General features: G+C 42.8%; 1 protein-coding gene across 1 annotated transcript; it reads left to right on the plus strand.

Moving 5' to 3' along the window:
- The first annotated feature begins 1123 nt into the window (after positions 1–1123).
- LEPROT (leptin receptor overlapping transcript) lies at positions 1124–13197 on the plus strand. The gene is made up of 4 exons (XM_067726449.1): positions 1124–1278; positions 6206–6281; positions 7333–7519; positions 10885–13197. The coding sequence occupies exons 1-4, from the start codon at positions 1263–1265 to the stop codon at positions 10999–11001; spliced, it is 396 nt and encodes a 131-aa protein (XP_067582550.1). The 5' UTR covers positions 1124–1262; the 3' UTR covers positions 11002–13197.
- The last annotated feature ends 5665 nt before the right edge of the window (positions 13198–18862 follow it).

Raw genomic sequence — 18862 nt, forward strand, 5'->3', positions numbered from 1 at the left:
CAGCTAGAATAAGAGATAAGTGGCCCATAATCCAACCTTCTCCAAAGAGCTGTGTGAAGCAGGCAAGTCCTGTCCCTTCTGAGCCTCTTTCCGTAAAGGTAAAATGAAGCGCTTGGACCAGATAGTATTTAACGTCTCTTGCAGATTGTATCCACCAAGAGAACTCTCTGTTCCTGTAAGAAAAATACGAAATGGCCCTTTGACGTCTAAATTGGCCTTGGTTACCTACAGACCTTGAGGCCCCAAGGATAAAAATAATAGCTATTTATTTAAAGGTTCATGAAAGCCTCAGACTCAAAACAGCTTATTGGTTTTTGTCTCTATAGATACACCAGGGTGTAACGAAGAAAACGCTAGTGCTCGAAAAGTGCTCAAGTTGGTATTAAGCAAGGCAAGGCCAGACAAACAGGATCTTTGGGGCCTCTTCTCTGGTGTCCCCATCCCTACCTCCGCCATAGCCTCAGTTACGTAAACGCAGACAGGCACACAAACGCACGCTAGGGTTGGAGAATGTAATGCCAGAGTAAGAGGGTATTCCTTCCTCCTCTACCGACTGTAACTTTCCGAGTCCTCTCTCCATCTTCTCCACCCTCACGCAGAGATTCCTTCCGCGCCGTGCTGGACGCGTCCTGGTGGGCTGTGGGGGAGCGTCTGGGCCCGCGTACCTAGCGGTTCGGCGCAGCCAGGGTCCCAGCCACAGATGGAAGAGAGGAGCGTGGGGCCAGTTCCGGGATTATGCATATGCTTAGGACCTAGCAGGAGAGCTAGTGGAGCAAAGTCGCGGCTACGGAGAGAAAGAGGATTTGCGTGGCAAGCCTATCAGCGCGATCGGGGTAGGGGCGGGGTTCTGCGGGGCGGGGTGGGGCTCTGAGTGGCGGGGGCGGGCTCGGACCGGCAGGGGCGGGGCTCTGGGTGGCTGGGCAGGGGGGTGGGAGGCGGAGATCGGGACCCTCAGGGGCGGGGCTCTGAGTGGCTGGGCCTGGGGGACAGTCGATCGAGACCGGCAGGGGCGGGTTCAGAGTGGCGGGGGTGGAGACCAGCAGGGGCGGGGCTCTGGGTGGCTGAGCCGTGGGGAAGATCTATAGGAACCGGCAGGGGAGGGGTTCTGAGCGGCGGGGACGGGGGAGATCTAGCTCGGCAGGGGCGGAGCTCTGCGTGGCGGGGCGGGCTCGGCACCCTAGGTACGGCCATGGACCGGGCCTGGGCGGGGGCAGGGGCCGTGGCAAGAAGCCGGAAGCAGCCGCGGCCCCAGCTCGGGAGACATGGCGGGCGTTAAAGGTACATCCGAGGTCCCCGGCTCGCTGGTCCTGCCGTGGGATCGCCGCCTCGGCTCTGGGATGAGGCTGGAGCTGCGCCTTCAGCGTGTGGGTGGGGAACGGCCTCCCTCAGGCCTGCCACCCTTCCCTCCTTTCCCGGTGGGAAGCAGCTCGCCTGCTTCCTTCGCCCCTTGGGGTATGGGTGGAGACGTGTTTTGGGGAACCTCAGCCCTTTTTCTGCAAGGATACTGGCCTTCACGTTTCGCCCGGAGTGTCCGGGTCGCTGCAGGCTGAGCCCTCGTCGGGAGCAGTCCCTCCCTGGGAGACCCCGGCTAGCCCCGGGGGCATCACCTCCCTGGTTCCTTCCCAGTTCCTGGGAGCGTCCCCCCACCCCCTCCTCTGCCGAGTTTTAAACTGGGCTTTCACTTCCTGACATGTCCACCCTAATGCCTCTCCTCCCTTTTCCTGCCGCTTCGCCGAGTTTCCCGATTCTTTCAGAGGAACCATTGTCTCGGCATTGGGGCACTTAAATCTGTTGTTCCCGATGATTTTTCCAACTAGGCAGAGTTGGCTGCAGGCGGGTGTCAGCGGAAAGCGCCCTGAAATGCTGTATTTGTCTTAATTGTGGAGAGTAGATTAGGTGGAATTTTATCGCTGCTTTCATCAGCCTTTATTCATTTATGGACAGACAAGAAGGTAGTGTTTGTGCAGGACTTTTTTAAAAATTCGGGTGTAGTTGATTTACAATATCGTGTTAGTTTCAGGTCTACAGCACAGCTATTCATATATATATATATAAATGTATATGTATATATATGTATATTATGTATTCTTCAGATTCTCTTCCCTTATAGGTTATTACAAAATATTAAATATAGTTCCCTGTGCTATACAGTAGGTCTTTGTGCAGTACGTGTTTTTGCATGGGGCAGTTGATTTAAAAAGGGGTACCAAGAACACCAGTTCCCTCATCTATTTGTCTTCAGAGGACTGGGGAATGGCAGTTCTAGGAGAGGCTATTGGAAGGCTTCCTGTTGGTTTGGTAGGACACCCTTAGATTTCTCATCTTTTGAATAGAGTAGCATAACTCTTTCCACGTGGGAGTTCCTATCCTTGATATTTGTACGCAAAGATCTTCCCTCTCCAGTTAATCAACATGTGCTGTAAACATGCGTATGGGTGTCTTTGTACACATGTGTGTGTTCACTATGAAATTTAGCTGAGTGTGAAACTGTTAGTAGCAGACACATTTTAAAATTATTTCTGGCTGACTTTTATATTCGGCATTAATTTAGTAAACATGATTTACTTGGATAGTGTCCATTGTGAAATATATCCATTTGAAGCCAATGCAGAAAGCAGATGACAAGTATCAGCACTACACTGTGTTTAGTCATGCCCGGAAACTATCACATAATAATGTTTATGTGTGAATGTGTTAGAAATTGTGATACAGTAACAAGGAAGATAGGCTATGAAATGGAAAAGGACTAAGGAAAGGAAGCTTTTTGCAGATTATTCAACTTTTAAAGAGGGACTACTGTATGCCTGAGGCTTGGAATGAAAAGATAAATGAGAAGTTGTTGTTTGACAGAGCTGGAAATAATTGTTACTGTTTAAATGTCTAAGGTGTGCTCAGATACAGTGGGAGCACAAAGATGGCGTTGTAGGTTGAATGTGTCCCCCAAATAAATATGTTCAAGCTCTAACTCCCCAGTATCTGTGAATTTGACCTTATTTGGAAATAGGGTCTTTGCAGATGTAATCAAGTTAGGATGATATTGGATTAGTTGGACTCTAACCCAAGGACTAGTGTCCTTATAAGAAAAGGGAAATTTGGACATGGAGACATATAGGAAGAATACCATATGAAGACAGAGGCAGAAATTGGAACGATGCAACTGCAAGCCAGGGAGGACCAGAGATTGCAGGAGTTAGGAAGAGGCAAGGAAGGAGTCTTCCTTTAGAGCCTTCAGAGGGAGCAGGTGTCAAGCCCCTAGAACTGTGAGAGAATAAATTTCTGTTCTTCTAAGCCACCCAGTTTGTGGTACATTATTAATAGCAGCCCTAGGAGATTAATACAGATGGGATTATTGAACCCTGCTCCAGGGAGGAAGGGGACCACTTTCGCAAAAGAGGCAATTCTTGACCTGAATCTAAAAAGATCAGTAAGGCTTCACCTGGCAAAGGATGGGGTGAGGGCAGAGTTTATTCCAAGGGGAGAGAACATGTGACGCACGGCAGAGGTGCGCCTCCAGTGCTAGAACAATGGCAGAGGTGCGCCTCCAGTGCTCGAACAACTCATAGGCTGTGAAAGCAACTGTGAAGGGGTGACACCAGCTTTATGTATTTGAGACATCATTGTCTGCTGTGTGGAGGATGGATTGGCAGAGTCATGAGATGAAGGCAGGCATGAGATGATAAGGGTCTTCACGGGGACAGTAGCTGGGGGTACAAGAGAAGAGGTGGTTGTCTTGGTCCTTCAGGACTGCTAGGACAAAAATACCATAACCTGGGTGGCTTAAACAACATTTATTTCTTAGTTCTAGAGGCTGGAATCTCCAAAATCAGGGTGCCAGCAGATTTGTTGTCTGGTGAAGACTTGCTTCCTGGTTCCTAGTCAGCCATCTTTTTGCTGTGTCCTCACATGGCAGAGGGGGCAAGGAAGCTCTATGGAGCCCCTTTTATAAGGGTACTAATCCCATTCACGAGGGCTCCACCTTCATGACCTTATCACCTCCTAACACCATCTCATTGGACTTTAGGATTTAATATATGAATTTGGGGGGAGGGACACAATCATTCAGTCTTTTTTTTTTTTAATTTTATTTATTTATTTATTTTTGACTGAGTTGGGTCTTTGTTGCTGTGTGCGATCTTTCTCTAGTTGCGGCAAGCGGGGGCTACTCTTTGTTACGGTGCGTGGGCTTCTTGTTGCGGTGGCTTCTCTTGTTGCAGAGCACCGGCTCTAGGCCCGCGGGCTTCAGTAGCTGTGGCTCGCGGGCTCTAGAGTGCAGGCTAAGTAGTTGTGGTGAACGGGCTTAGTTGTTCCGTGGCATGTGGAATCTTCCTGGCCCAGGGCTCGAACTCATGTCCCCTGCATTGGCAGGTGGATTCTTAACCACTGCAGCACCAGGGAAGCCCAATCACTCAGTCTTCAGCAGTGTGTTTGAGTGAGGTCTGGGAGACTGAGTCACCTTGACTTACTGATTTTCTAGAAAACGGAGTGTAGGGTTGGTGTCGGTCTTTGAAGATAGAGCCTTCAAAGGGAAGAAGTGTGTGTTTGGGAGGAGAAGGTGGGGTTGTTTCAGTTTTACACATGTTGAAGTTGAGGTCCTTGTTGGCTACCCACAGAAGTCCAGATTGGAGTTGGAGGTGCAGGCCAAGCTCTTAGAACCTGCTCTGGGCTGCAGCCTCAGATGTAGCTGGGTCCTTGTGGTACCAGGGAGCTTTGGGTTGAATGCAATGTCCCAACAAGAGTGTAAAGTGACAAGAGAGATGAAATTCTATTCCTGGTTAGCTCCAAGTTTAAGAGATAGCCGAGGATGCAATTCCTGAAAAAGAAAAAGGGGGGTAAAGAGCATCCACTGGCGATATAGTTGTGACCTTTGAGTGACTGGTGTCCCAGAACAGAAGCAAGAGATCTATGATTCCTAGCTTTGAATGGTCTCCCGGAGGACAGAGTAGTTCAGGTGACAGGCACAGGCAGGGGACAAAGCCAATGAGGAAAAGGTCATCTGTAATGAAACAATACGGGACAAGTTACTTTTGTACATTTTTTTTTTCCCGAAAGTGACATGTGCTAAATGGAAAAATTCATAAAACTGACAGTGCTTCCTTGTCCCCTACCATCTGTATACTCCCAGATGTTTTAAAATCACCTTGGTATCTTCCTATAAAAGTCTCCCCAAATTGCCTTTAAAGTAAAGGAAGCAATCAAAATGTTAATTAGTTTAGTCAGTGACTAATTTTGAGTATTATGGGGTTTTTTCAGAGGAATATTTGGATAATTCAGTGTCCTGTGCTTTTGATTGCTACCTTTATCAAAGCACATCCAAGCACTTTACATAGATTATCTCATTTGATTCCCATAAACTCCCTAATAAGGTGGCACCATGATTCGCATTTTACAGGTGAAAAATCGGATTTAAAGAGGTTCACCTTCTACCCAAGATCACACAACCAGTCAGTGACAGAGTTAAGATTTGAACCCATGTTGGTGACTCAGAGCTCAAGATTTTTTAACAACTCACATTCCGTCTCCCACTCAGCAGTGGACAAAACAAGCATGTTCCTGCCTCCTCAAAGATTAGTGTAACAGATGCAGGGAGTAAATATTCAGGGGACACTAATTGGGAAGCATCAGTATTCAAATACTTGAAGCACTGTGGTTTGGAGGGCACAATGATCAAAGGGTATATATTGCTAGGAGGCAGTTTGGGGTTTAATTTAAGGAAAAAGGGTTTTCAGCATTTAAAGACTATCAGAATGAAATGACCTTCCTCAGTGGTAGTGAGTTTCCCTTCAGTGGAGTTGTATCGACTGGCTGGCTGGCTCTTGGGACAAATATAGAGGGAATTCATATGTTAGATAGGGGTTGAGTACTGGAAAGGCTTGAGCTCTTTCGCCACCTGATGATTTAAAAATGCACATAGGTGGTCATTTGCTAGTCAAATGTAACATTAACCAATGAAATACGTAAATCACTGCATTCTTTTTTTTATTAAAACATTTAAAATCGAGATATAATTCACATGACATAAAATTAACCTTTTTAAAGTGTAAAATTCTGTGGGTTTTAGTATATTCACGAGGTTGTGCAACCATTACTACTTTCTAATTCCAGGACATTTTATCAACCCAAAAAGAGTCCCTCCGCATTCCTCTCCCCCCGCCCCCAGTCTCTGACAACCACGGGGACCTATAACTCTTGGTTTTATTTTTCACAGCTCTTGTGGCATTATCCTTCAGTGGGGCTATTGGGCTGACTTTTCTTATGCTGGGATGTGCCTTAGAGGATTATGGGTAAGTTATCATTTCCAAAAGAACTATTTTTTGTGTGTCTTTGTCACTGTTAGTATGGGTATTAGGGAGTTTGGTCAGTTTAGCACCAAGCTCTAACCGATGAGTTAATGAAGTCCAAATTATGAACCCAGTCCCTTCCTGGGTCACTTGTATTTGTGCAGACCAAAGCTCTGTTTAAAATTGATGTATTCATTTAATGAGCATTTATTGAAAACCTCCTCTGGACCAGCTGGTGACACAAGAATGAAGAGACACAGTCCTGTCCTCAAGTAGTTTACAGTTCTAGTTATGAGTGAGAGACAGGTAAACAGTCCAGTCAGTAAGCTGACAGCTCTAGTAGAGAGTGTACAAAGTACAGTGAGAGCTTTGAGAAGGTAAATCTGAGTTTCCCTGGGAGAGTCAGGGAGGGCTGCATGGAAGAGGTTGTCTTTAAGCTGAGACTTGGTGGATGAATAAGCTTATCAGGCTTGATGAGTCAGGGGAGGGCATTCAGGCAGAGGGAGTGTTTAAGGAACAGAAAGGCTGGTGTGGCTACAGATTGAGCGAATGAAGGGAAGATGACACAGAATGAATGGAAGAAATTGGCCAAATCATGTGAGGCTTTGTAGGCCAGGGCAAGGAATCTGGGTCTTATTCCAAGCAAGCGAAAGTTTCCACCTGCGTGCATTCAAAAGATCTCTACTGAATTAGCATGTGCAAGGCACTGTGCTATGTTCTATAGGGAAAGCAAAGATGACTGAGTTAAGATTCTGTCCCTAAAGAAATGACAGCTCAATAATACAGAAAACAATAAAGATTCTAGATTTTACATTGTGTAGTTGTTTCTTAACACAATATAAGTTATCTACAGATTAATGGACTAGTAATTTTTAATGATTGCTACTTCTTAACTGTTCCTGGTAGAAATCATCTCATGTATTAATAGTGACAAATGAAAGTAATCGTTGACCTAGACATTTAAAGTAATATTAACTTTGAAACAGCAATATATCTTTAATTATGATGTAACTGTAACTTTTCCTTTTGGGTTTCTTCTGGGTGCAACCAACAGTGTTTACTGGCCCTTGTTTGTCCTGATATTCCATGCCATCTCTCCCATCCCCTATTTCATTGCCAAACGAGCAACATATGACTCCGATGCAACAAGTAGTGCCTGTCGGGAACTGGCTTATTTTTTCACTACCGGAATTGTTGTTTCTGCCTTTGGATTTCCTGTTATTCTTGCTCGTGTGGACGTGGTAAGTTTTGTTGTCTATTGTTTTGCCCAGTTATTGCTGAGTTTACTCCACAGGCCTGCGTTTGGAACCACAAATTTCATTTCCCCTGCTCTGACTTAAGCCTCAAGGCCAGGCATATTTTTAGTTTCTCTATTCCCCCACTTTAGAGCCACCTGTCAGTATCTTGCCCATGTTTGCAGAATGCTTTCTTTGTTTCTCTTACAACTTTTAGCCAGACCAAGTGATTTCTTGCTTTTTCTACTGTAAGCTATTTTCTAGAATTGTTCTGAAATCCTTACCTTTTATTGTAGGGCCATCCAGAGACTACTATAGCAATACTCTGCTAGTTCCAAAGTCAACATCAAAAGGGGTCCTGATCACCTAATTCCAATGTGTGTGAGTGTGTGTGTGTGTGTGTGGTGTGTGTGTGTGTGTGTGTGTGGTTCGGGGGGTTGTTCCCCACACCACTGAGGAGCAAGTCTTACACACCGGCTGGGTGTCCTACAGTTGTGCTCAATTCTGACTCTGTCTACCTAGAGTAACAGCAGATTCCACTGGTTCAGGGCTCAGTCCCGCAAGACTGCCTCCCTCTTCAGACGCCAGTCACAGGTCCAGCTTGTTACGTGTGCTTCTGACTGACTGGCTATAAATCAGGGATTCCCATGGCCCCCTCCTTGGGTTCGATTAATTTGTTCGAACTCAGGGAACCCATTTACTCCCTGGATTCCCAGTTTGTTGTAAAAGGATATAACTGAGAAGCAGCCAGATGGTAGAGATACATAGGGCAAGGTGTGGGGAAAGACCATGGAGCTCCCATGACCTCTCTGAGGGTACCACTTTCCCCAGAGCAGCAAATCATCAACCTGGAAGTTCTCCGAATCCTATCCTTTTGAGTTTTTATGAAGACTTCGTTACACAGGCATGATGGATCAAACCATTGGCTATTGGAGATTGAGTCAACCTCCAGCCCCCTAGCCCCCTGTCCCTGGAGGTTGGGGGTGGGACTGAAAGTTCTAACTGTCTAGTCACATGGTTGTCTCCTCCTGCAACCGGCTTCCATCCTTAGGTGCTTTCCAAAGTTACCTCATTCACATAAAAAAAGTCACCTTTACCACTCTCATCACTTAGGAAATTCCAAGGGTTTTAGAAGCTCTGTGCAAGAAATGGGGACAAAGACCAAATTCTTATTATAAATCACAACATACCGAATTCTTCTCCTGCAAATGGCATCATAGACACAATCCTCAACACAATAGGCATATATTGAGGGACAACTGTACAGCTACTAGACGATACAGTGAATAAGATGACATCTTCATATTGTTGAAGAAAAAAACTAATCAATCATCGACCTAAAAAAGAAATGGAAAATTTTATTTGAGCCAACCTGAGGATTATAACCCAGGAGACGACTGTTCCACATGTTAGAGATCAAAGCACAGTTACATAAGTTTTAGAGACAAATGGTTATATATCAAATGACATACTATTGACAGTTTATGCAATCCAGATTGGCATGTATAAAGTAAGTAGTGGGTCATGGGTAATCGTGGTCCCTTACAGGATTAAGAAGGAAGGTTATCTCCTAAGCAGTTGTGACCCTTTATGAGATTAAAAAGGAAAATTATCTCCGAAGGAAGTCTGGTTAATGCAAATGCACAGTACACACTGAAGGGGAGGGAGGAGGCCCAAACAGGCAGAGAAAAATTTTATGTTTAATTTTTTCTTGTCTTGACGTAAAATATGCACTTTATTTCATCGATATCAAATACAAAATTTTTCTTTTTGTCTCTGAAATACACATTATGGGTATAATTTATTCAGTTCTTTGACATTCACTGTCTTTCATACTATTTGCTTTTATTTCCCCCAATTACATACTGTTTCAACTTCATGAAACTCTTACTTGGGGCATTGAATATCAGATCTGCACAAGTGTTATTTATTCATGCAGTAAACATCTTTGGAGCATATGCTATTTATAGGACACTAAGAATAAGAACCAGATACTGTCTCTGTTCTCAAAGAGCACAGAAACTTGCCTGATGGGCAAGTGTACTATAAATATACCAAGCGTGGTCATTAAAACATGATCAGAATGCCATAGGAGCACCGAGAAGAGAGAAATTACAACTGGCATTTGATGTGGCCTCTAAGGATAAATAATATTTTGTGTAAAGTAGGGAAGGCTATTGTATGGAATGGCATCCAAGTGCAAAAATGCAGTATGTGGAATAAAGAGCAGTCCAATATGTTGGAGCAAAAAGGGAATGGTTGAGGATAGAAAGGTTGGGGAAGCCTGACTGGGAAGGGTCTGGAATGCCAGGCCAGTTTGAACTCTGTCTAGATAACAGAAGCGTGGAAGTCTTTTGTTTTTTGTTTTTTTAAAATTTATTTTTGGCTGTGTTGGGTCTTCGTTGCTGCACATAGGCTTTTCTCTAGTTGCGGCCAGCAGGGGCCACTCTTCATTGCAGTGCATGCATGGGCTTCTCATTGCAGTGGCTTCTCTTGTTGCAGAGCACGGGCTCTAGGAGCGCAGGCTTCAGTAGTTGCAGCACGTGGGCTCAGTAGTTGCGGCGCATGGGCTTCAGTAGTTGTGGTGCACAGGCTCAGTTGCTCCGCGGCATGTGGTATCTTCCTGGACCAGGGATCGAACCCGTCCCTGCATTGGCAGGCAAGATTCTTAACCACTGTGGCATCAGGGAAGTCTGCATGGAAGGTTTTAGATGTCATATTTTCATTATCTTATTCTTCTTGTGCCTTAGACTAGTACTTCTTAAATTTTGCCCTAAAGATTTCTATTTTTACCTTTCAAATACTGCATCACGTTTTATGAGGAAACTTTCATTGATGTTTTCTATTTGTTAAATTAAAACAAAAAATGCCCACTAGAGGGTACTCTCATCCCCAACTGTGCCTCTGGAAAACTATCTGCCCTGCTGGAAAGCTCTTTTTATTTGCATGCAGAGTATTACTTAAAACCTTTTCTTGCCTAGAAAAGAAACAAATCAATCCGTAACTCTCCAATTCCTGTTTTCATGAAAGAAGGCAATACATACAGAACTGAGTACCCAATATTGTAATTGGACCCTTTGTAATCTTGCTTCATGTATTTTACTTAAGGCAGTCATTGTCTACTGAAAACAAGTATAGAATTATGTCTAATGGGGAAAACGTTAAGGATGATACCAGACTTAATTAATAAGCATCACGAAGTAATTAGACTAATTATTGAACAGTTCACTCTCTCCTGTCTATTAGATTATTAAGCCTTTTAGCAGTTTTATGTAATATTTCATTGATGTTTCTAAAGCAGGAAATAACAGATTTGCAAAGAATACAGTATAAAGAAAGTAAAGATTTAATCCTCTTTTTTTGTGTTTCAGATCAAGTGGGGAGCCTGTGGCCTGGTGCTGGCAGGCAATGCAGTGATTTTCCTTACAATTCAAGGTTTTTTCCTTGTATTTGGAAGAGGAGATGATTTTAGCTGGGAGCAGTGGTAGCACGTGCTTCATTCTGACTAAATGCATTTAATTTCTTAGAATTCATACTGTATGTATATGTGTGCACATGTGGCCTTTTACTATGAAATTTAATATACTGTTTCTTTATACCTTTGTAATCATGTTCACTTTAAGGAGGACTACATGGGGAAAAGGTTAGTTTTATTCCCAGCCAGTAGACCTCTCCATTTACTCAAGTTGAATTATGTTATTTGTTTCACTTTTCATAGAGTCATGGTGCTCTCAGAAAATATGTTAACTCAGTCTTGTAGACAGTTGCTCACTCAGTGTGCTGCATCTCCACCTTTGGCCCGGGGATGTGCTTGAGTGGGCACGTAGCACTGGGGCTGTTTTAGCTCTGCCCAGGACTTCCAAGATATACCTGTGGCCCAGAAAGACAGAGGCGGCTCCCTCTTTATGTTGCAGACTCTTGCTTCTCCAAGTGTGGTCCATAGACCAAGAGCATCAGCATCTCGAAGCGTGGTCCATAGGAGCTTATTACAAATGCAGCGTCTGGGGCCCCATCCTCAACCTAATACATTTTGATGAGACCCCAGGTGAATCGCAGGCACATTAAAGTCTGAGAAGCGCTGTCATGAAGGAAGAAGCATTGCCTTCCCCTTGACTGAACCCCTTAGCCTCTCTGGGTGTTAGCTGCTTGTAAAAACTGTTTCCCCTGCCCCTCGTGTTGAGCCTGTCCTTGGAATTCATGAAATGTCCAAACCTATACTTTATAGGCTGTTCCTCACATTTGTGAAGTGTTCTCAGTAGGCAACAGCTATGGCTTCACATTGTCTGAAAGGCAGTGGCTGCCTTCACAGTGCTGGGGGGACAGATCCCTCACTGGGAGGCAGGGGAGGGAGGCTGGGCTGGAACCGGCCCCTGCTTTAGCAAGATGGGGAAGAATGGATAAGTAATGCTGTTTCATTTCCCTTCATAATCTGACATTTCTCCCCAGTTCCTTCCCTGTGCTGCTGCCCACCCACCTTCACCAGCCCCGCTAAACACACGCACTCCCAGCAGTTCTGATTTGCCCTATCTTCTTCATGGCTCGGCTTCTCCTTTCTATAGAGACGTGGAGCCAAGTAAGCAAGCAGAGGGTGAGCTGCTTAATTTTATTTACATGTGATGTACTTGTCTTTCATGTCCTGTAGGACTTTTAAAATATATATATATATATATGTGTATATATATATATATATATATATATATATATATAACACTTTATGCCACTTTTAAATGAATCATTGAGAATTCATGTCATGCTGGGTCCTGTAATCACAGGTTTTCTAGCTCAACTTTTTGTCCAAGGCCTATCGAGAAAGGGAAATATGGGAACTAGAACCACGTGATTAGAATGTAAGCAGTGATTTTAAAGCATTGTTAATGTGTGATAACAGACATACATTCAAAACACTGAAAGCTTGAAGTTTGTAACCCCTTCATATTCTGGAATGATCCTGGGAGCAGAAGACAAGAGTGATACCTAAAAGGATAATATGCAAAGTGATATTTCAGCCTTATGCATGATTTTATGTTTTCAGTGTACTATGTACGTATAGAACTGTTAAAGTTATTTCCAAGATTTATATTAGAAAAATTATATAGACACTTTATAATTTTAACCAGCATTTTTAATAACACTTACACTTACTGTATTGTAATAAATTTTACTTTTAACAGAAAAGAAAAGCTTAATTTTAAAAGTTTTTATTCTGATGTCACCTTGCTTAAAAGGTAACAAAAATATGAAAATTTCTTTGTGTTCTGAAATGTGCAGTTGTGAGCAATAATCTGTCCTGCATTAGAATAATAGCAGGAAGTTGTAAGATACCATTTTCGATGTGCAGTTGGCTTGTAATAGCTTCTCTTTTCCTAAGATGGAGATACTGTTTAATTTATACTATCTTTTGCAAAAGTGCCCTTGTTGCTTATACACATTTTAAATAACCAAGGTAGCCTTAATGTGTAGCCCTAAAGCATTGCCTCTTGATTGTATTTCCAGAATGCTATAAAGCACTTGCATATAGAATATTTGTAGTTATTCCCTACTAATGGAATGGTTTATCAAAGTGATGGATTATTGGATTTGCCATATGTATGAAAGAGATTTATTCTGCAGCACCTAGTATCATTTAAGTAATAAATGTCAGTAGGGAGTATTGCTGTATAAGAATGTACGGTACAAAAGTTTCATCTCTGTAACACAAATGTTGGGCTTTTTTTGTGTGTGTGGTACGCGGGCCTCTCTCTGTTGTGGCCTCTCCCGTTGCGGAGCACAGGCTCCGGACGCGCAGGCTCAGCGGCCATGGCTCACGGGCCCAGCCGCTCCGCGGATGTGGGATCTTCCCGGACCGGCGCACGAACCCGCGTCCCCTGCATCGAACCCGCGTCCCCTGCATCGGCAGGCGGACTCTCAACCACTGCACCACCAGGGAAGCCCAATGTTGGGCATTTTTTAATTCCTTATAAAAGGTTCATTTGTTTTCTATACACCATAGAATATATTTTGGAGATTCAAAGCACGTTGATTACATTCTAAAACTGAGAATGCACATAAAGAATTGCCCAGAAGTGAGTAATCTTATGAAGAGATTCTCTATCATGTTCCAAACAACTGGCTTATACTTTGAAACACTTTTCCCACAGAAACAATATCATGCTACCATGGGTTACGAGGCCAAGCCTTCTGAGGAAGGCTAAACCCTAACATAGCTGTCCTTTAATACTCAAGGAACTTGCCTGAGTTTTGGATCGTGGCAACAGGGTAGTGTCAACAGTCTGAACGAAGGAAAATGTATATTTCCACCTCCTTTCCTAAGAACAAGGTCTTTCTTGCTTCAATTTTTGCAGCCCTCTCTATCCCCTAATGCCCTTGGGGTCCATTAAACCTGTGATGTTTGCTGGCCTCCTCTCCTGACTCAGAGGCTTCCTCTTAGTCTGCCCCACCTCCCGGGGTTCTTCATATTCCCAAATCACCCGCCTTTCTACTGCTACCAATCAGTTTTCTTAGTAGAGCTGATATCTTGTGATGTTTAAAGAGAAAGCAGTTGGTTCATACTCTTTCCCAGAAAGAATGACTGTGATCATCTTCCCCACATCTGGAACACATCCATACCTGCCTCGTGCAGTTACCACGCAGGGCTGCAGCTGCATTTTTTTTTTTAACGGTGTGCGGGCCTCTCACTGTTGTGACCTCTCCCGTTGCGGAGCACAGGCTCCGGACGCGCAGGCTCAGCGGCCATGGCTCACGGGCCCAGCCACTCCGCGGCATGTGGGATCTTCCCGGACCGGGGCACAAACCCGCATCGCCTGCATCGGCAGGCGGACTCTCAACCACTGAGCCACCAGGGAAGCCCTGCAGCTGCATTTTTACAAGGGCATGCCTTGGAACCCATTTGCAGAAATGGCAATGTTCCACAGTAAAGTGAAAAAAGCATTCCAGCAGTTTATAGAAGGACAGTAATATTTTCGGCCAGGAGCAAGCCTATCACACTTCATCCGTTCCTCACGGTGAGTTCTCAGCTGGTTCTACATTTCATAGTTGTTTTTTTCCTCCACTTATGAACCCACAGATTTTTCTTACAGTCCTCAGGAAGTCTGTACCTCTGAGGTATCTTCTTGGTGAAGACTCTTCTAGGGAGTGAAATGTTTCATGAAGTTAATAGCATTCCTTAGGCTCTCAGAGAAATGCTTAGGAGATGTCACAAAAATGTGCCTTTTTGAAGTTTGCAAAATTCAGGTTTTGCACCATAATTTAACCAAAATATTTATGAGGATGCTAGCATTTTCCAAGTATAGTAATTAGTTCACAACTGGGAAATATTATTCCTGTAGATGAATATAAGTTCTGCATTTAAATGTCCTTTTTGCCATTCTGCCTCATGAAGTACCTTATATGCAAAAATCTCAGTGTATAATAACTCATGAGTTACAATCTGCTTTCATGTGGCCATGTTCCTGGAGTAGAGCAGTGACATGTGACCCCAAACACTGTGCAAGGTCCCCAAGATTGCTTTAGAATGCAATTATGTACATATGATGGGGATGATTTTCTTTCTTTCTTTTTCTTTTTCTTCCTCCAGCTAGGCCACCAGAGGGTGATTTCCTTTAAAATCAAGCTTGTCATTTATACTTGAACAAAGACTTTTATGTACATTATTAAACTAAAACTTTTATATTTTACTTTAGGATGCATTATATTTGGAAAGGAGACCAGCAGATTTCTTTCCCCGGTGTTTTTGTTTGGATAATATTAATTAAATTTGGAGAATTTGTCTAGTTTTGAGCCCATATTTATTGTGGTTGATAGAAGTAGTCCAAGAATGTGTGTAACCGGGAGGAATCGAGTCCCTAGTTACAGCTTTGCTAACATCCCAGAGTTGAAGGTGGTTGTGTGGGACATGGTTAATCAAGAATTTGCTGTTTTGGAAAAGAGAGAAAAAGTCAACACTTTTAAAAAGTGCTGTACATATTCTGAAGAGTCATTTTGTACACTACAGTGAAGAATGCACACATGTAAAGTACTGCTTAAGGAGTAACGTGTCCCCCTTATACACAGAGCATTTGGGGAAGATCTGATGTTTCACAGGTGGATTGAGGCAGTTAGTTAGATTATAAAGAAAGTGAGCTAGATATTTCATTGTATTACCCAACTAAGCATAAAGTTAAATTCTTAGTAGAAATTTGGTTATACCAACATCACTGTAAAATGCCCATAAGAAAAAATAGTTCCCAAGGAAGCTTCTCTGGTCCAAGGGCTTGTATATAAGAATTTTCATTTAGAAAAAGCATGCTGGATGCATCGAGAGACCTTGTCTGGGGCTGAGGATGGATGTGTCTGGAGAAATCATGTACCTGTTATTTAAACATAGCATCTTCTGTCTTGAGATTTTTTAAAAAAAATACTTGCCTATCTTTTTGGTCAGCTAAATGTAAATAAAAAGGTATTATCTGTTATCCAGTAATCATACCTGGCAAGTTATTTTCTTCTTTTCTTCCTACAATGCCTCTTAAAAATGTCCATTTAGGTTATCAGTCAAGTTTCATCCTCCTTTGTTTTTGCTGAAGTAGGAAACAAATGTCTGTTTTTTAAAAAAGAAATAAAGGTGCAAAGTATTAAAATGTCCAGCCTTTCCCCACATTTTTTAAAAGTTTAACTTTGTAGAAAATGAATTTCAGATCATTCCCCTGTAGTCACCAGGCATAGTGCAAAATTAATAGACGACCATTTTGAAACAAGGATTCATCTTCAATACTGGGCATATAGGCAAAGTGGTCTTAATCTTGAGATTACTCACTTGGGAAAGAACACAACTGAAGACATGGCACATAGTAGCTCTTCACTGTTGACTTATCTCTTTATCAAAACTGGATAATTTTTAAAAATATTTATTTTATTTTGGCTGCGCCGGGCCTTAGTTGAGACACACAGGATCTTTTTAGTTGTGGCATGTGGACTTCTTAGTTGCGGCATGCGGACTCTTACTTGCAGCATGCATGTGGGATCTATTTCCCCGAGCTGGGATTGAACCTGAGCCCCCCTGCCTTGGGAGCGTGGAGTCTTATCCACTGGACCACCAGGAAAGTCCTGAAATTGGATATTTATAGCTGTTTCTCACACTTCCAAATTATTAAATATTATTAAATCAAAAGTTGCTCATTCATTTTTTTTCAGAATAATTAAACAATAAAACCATCAATTCAATCTTAGCTAGATAATTATTTCATTTAATAATTTAAAGCATAAATGCATATCCATGCTTCTGCCTTCATGTCCTGTGCAGTTGAGAAACAAATTTTATCACCATATTCTGTAAAGTTTCATGATTCTTACAGCCCTGCCTCCCAAAACTGTATGCTTGTTCCTCTGACAAATCCAGAATTCTCCAGCGCTTCTAACCATCACTCCTGCAGCCTCACCATTTGCAGTTCCTTGGCGATGCTCTTGCTGAAATCCACTTGCTGCTGATGGAATTGAGTCAAATGAAATTTAAATGTAGGTTTTAATTGGATGATTGATTTACTCAAGGTACCACACTTAGTATTTGCCATGGGGTCTTACAGTGGTACCTAAGCTGATGCTCTATAGCCCACGTCGCCACAGTGTGCTATGGAGCACCTCTGTAATCTACCCACTTTGCCTGCGCATGTCTCTCATGTCATGGAGGTTTCCTGTCACTCTGAGAGCACCTAGCTAAAGGCTCTGAAACAGAGGGTCCCCACCAAACACTGGCATCAACATTTATCTCCTCTTTTTCTGCAGCTTGTCAATAAGGGGAAGTTGAAGGTTGTGGGGCAGATACACAGGCTGTTTGAAGATGGGACTTTTTGGACCCATCTTTGAGGGATGAATGCGAGGTGTCACATAAAACATATTTATGAGCGCTAATTAGTGGCATAAGTCGCTACAGGATTAATACCCTTCCCACAAACCTAAGTTGAAGTTTAGTTAATAGAAGATTATAACACACATATATGTAAAACATACATCAAAGAGTCAACTTTTCATTTATTCAACAAAAACCTTTCCTACTCTGTATCTACACTCACTGACTTGCTTATGCTGCCTCATGGCTTTACCTTTTCTAGGCAGCTGACTCACACATGTTAATCTCCAGCCCGGACTTCTCTAAATCCCAGAATTGTATATCTGACTGCCAACATCATCTCTCCACTTGGATGCCTAATAGGTATCTCAAACTTAGCATGTCCAAAATCAAAACTCCTGACACTTCCTATTATTCCCGGTTCTCCAGAACAAAAGACCTGGAGTGTTTTAGAACATCTCATTACTGCACATCCCCCAGGCACTCCATGAGGAAATCGTGTTGCTTCTAGCTTCAAATGTATCTGGAATGAAAACACTTCTCATACCTTTGCTGCTGCTAGTGGTTCAAGACAGTATGGTCTTACTTGGGTTATTGCACTAACCTCCTAACTGGTTCCCTGCTTTTGCCCTTTTCCCGCTTAAGGCTAGTTTCAACAGAGCAGCATGAGTGAGCCTGTAAAATGTAAGTCAGATCATGTCACCCCTCTGCTCCGCTGACGTCTCATCCCACTTCAATAGTAAAATGACAACCCAGTTGAAAAATAGACACAGATTCTGAATAGGCATTTCTCCAAAGATGTGCAAATGGCCAATAAGCACGTGAAAAGATGCTCAACATCATTAGACATCAGGGAAATGGAAATCCAAACCAGTATGGGCTTCACATCCACTAGGATAGCTAGAATCAAAAAGACAGGCAATACCAAGTGTTAGCAAGGATAGGATAAAGTCAGAGCCCTTGTAAATTGCTGGTGGGGATATAAAATGGTGTAGCCACTATAGAAAATTTTGGAAGTTCTTCAAGATGTTAAACATTGAGTTACCATACAACCCAGCAAATCCATTCCTAGGCACATACCCAAGAGAGATGACAACATATATCACACAAAAACTTGAATACAAATGTTCATAGCAGCATTATTCATAATAGCCCAAATTGGAAAGTAGAAACAATCCAAATGTCTATCAACTGATGAATGGATAATGTGGTCTATCCATACAATGGAATATTTTTCAGCCATAAAAAGAGATGAAGTGTCGATAAATGCTACAACATGTATGAACCTTGAAAACCTCATGTTAAGTGGGAAAAAAAACAGTCACAAAACCCCACATATTATATAATTCTATTTATATGAAATGTCCAGAATAAACAGAAATAGAGTGTAGACATGTAGTTGCCAAGGACTGAGGGAAGGGGTAATGAAGAATGACTGCTCATGGGTATGGGTTTCTTTTTGTGGTGATGAAAATGATTTGGAATTAGCGTGATGATTGCACAGCTTTTGAATATACTACAAGTCATTGGGC

Source organism: Pseudorca crassidens, chromosome 2 (assembly GCF_039906515.1).
Source record: "Pseudorca crassidens isolate mPseCra1 chromosome 2, mPseCra1.hap1, whole genome shotgun sequence".
NCBI lineage: Eukaryota > Metazoa > Chordata > Mammalia > Artiodactyla > Delphinidae > Pseudorca > Pseudorca crassidens.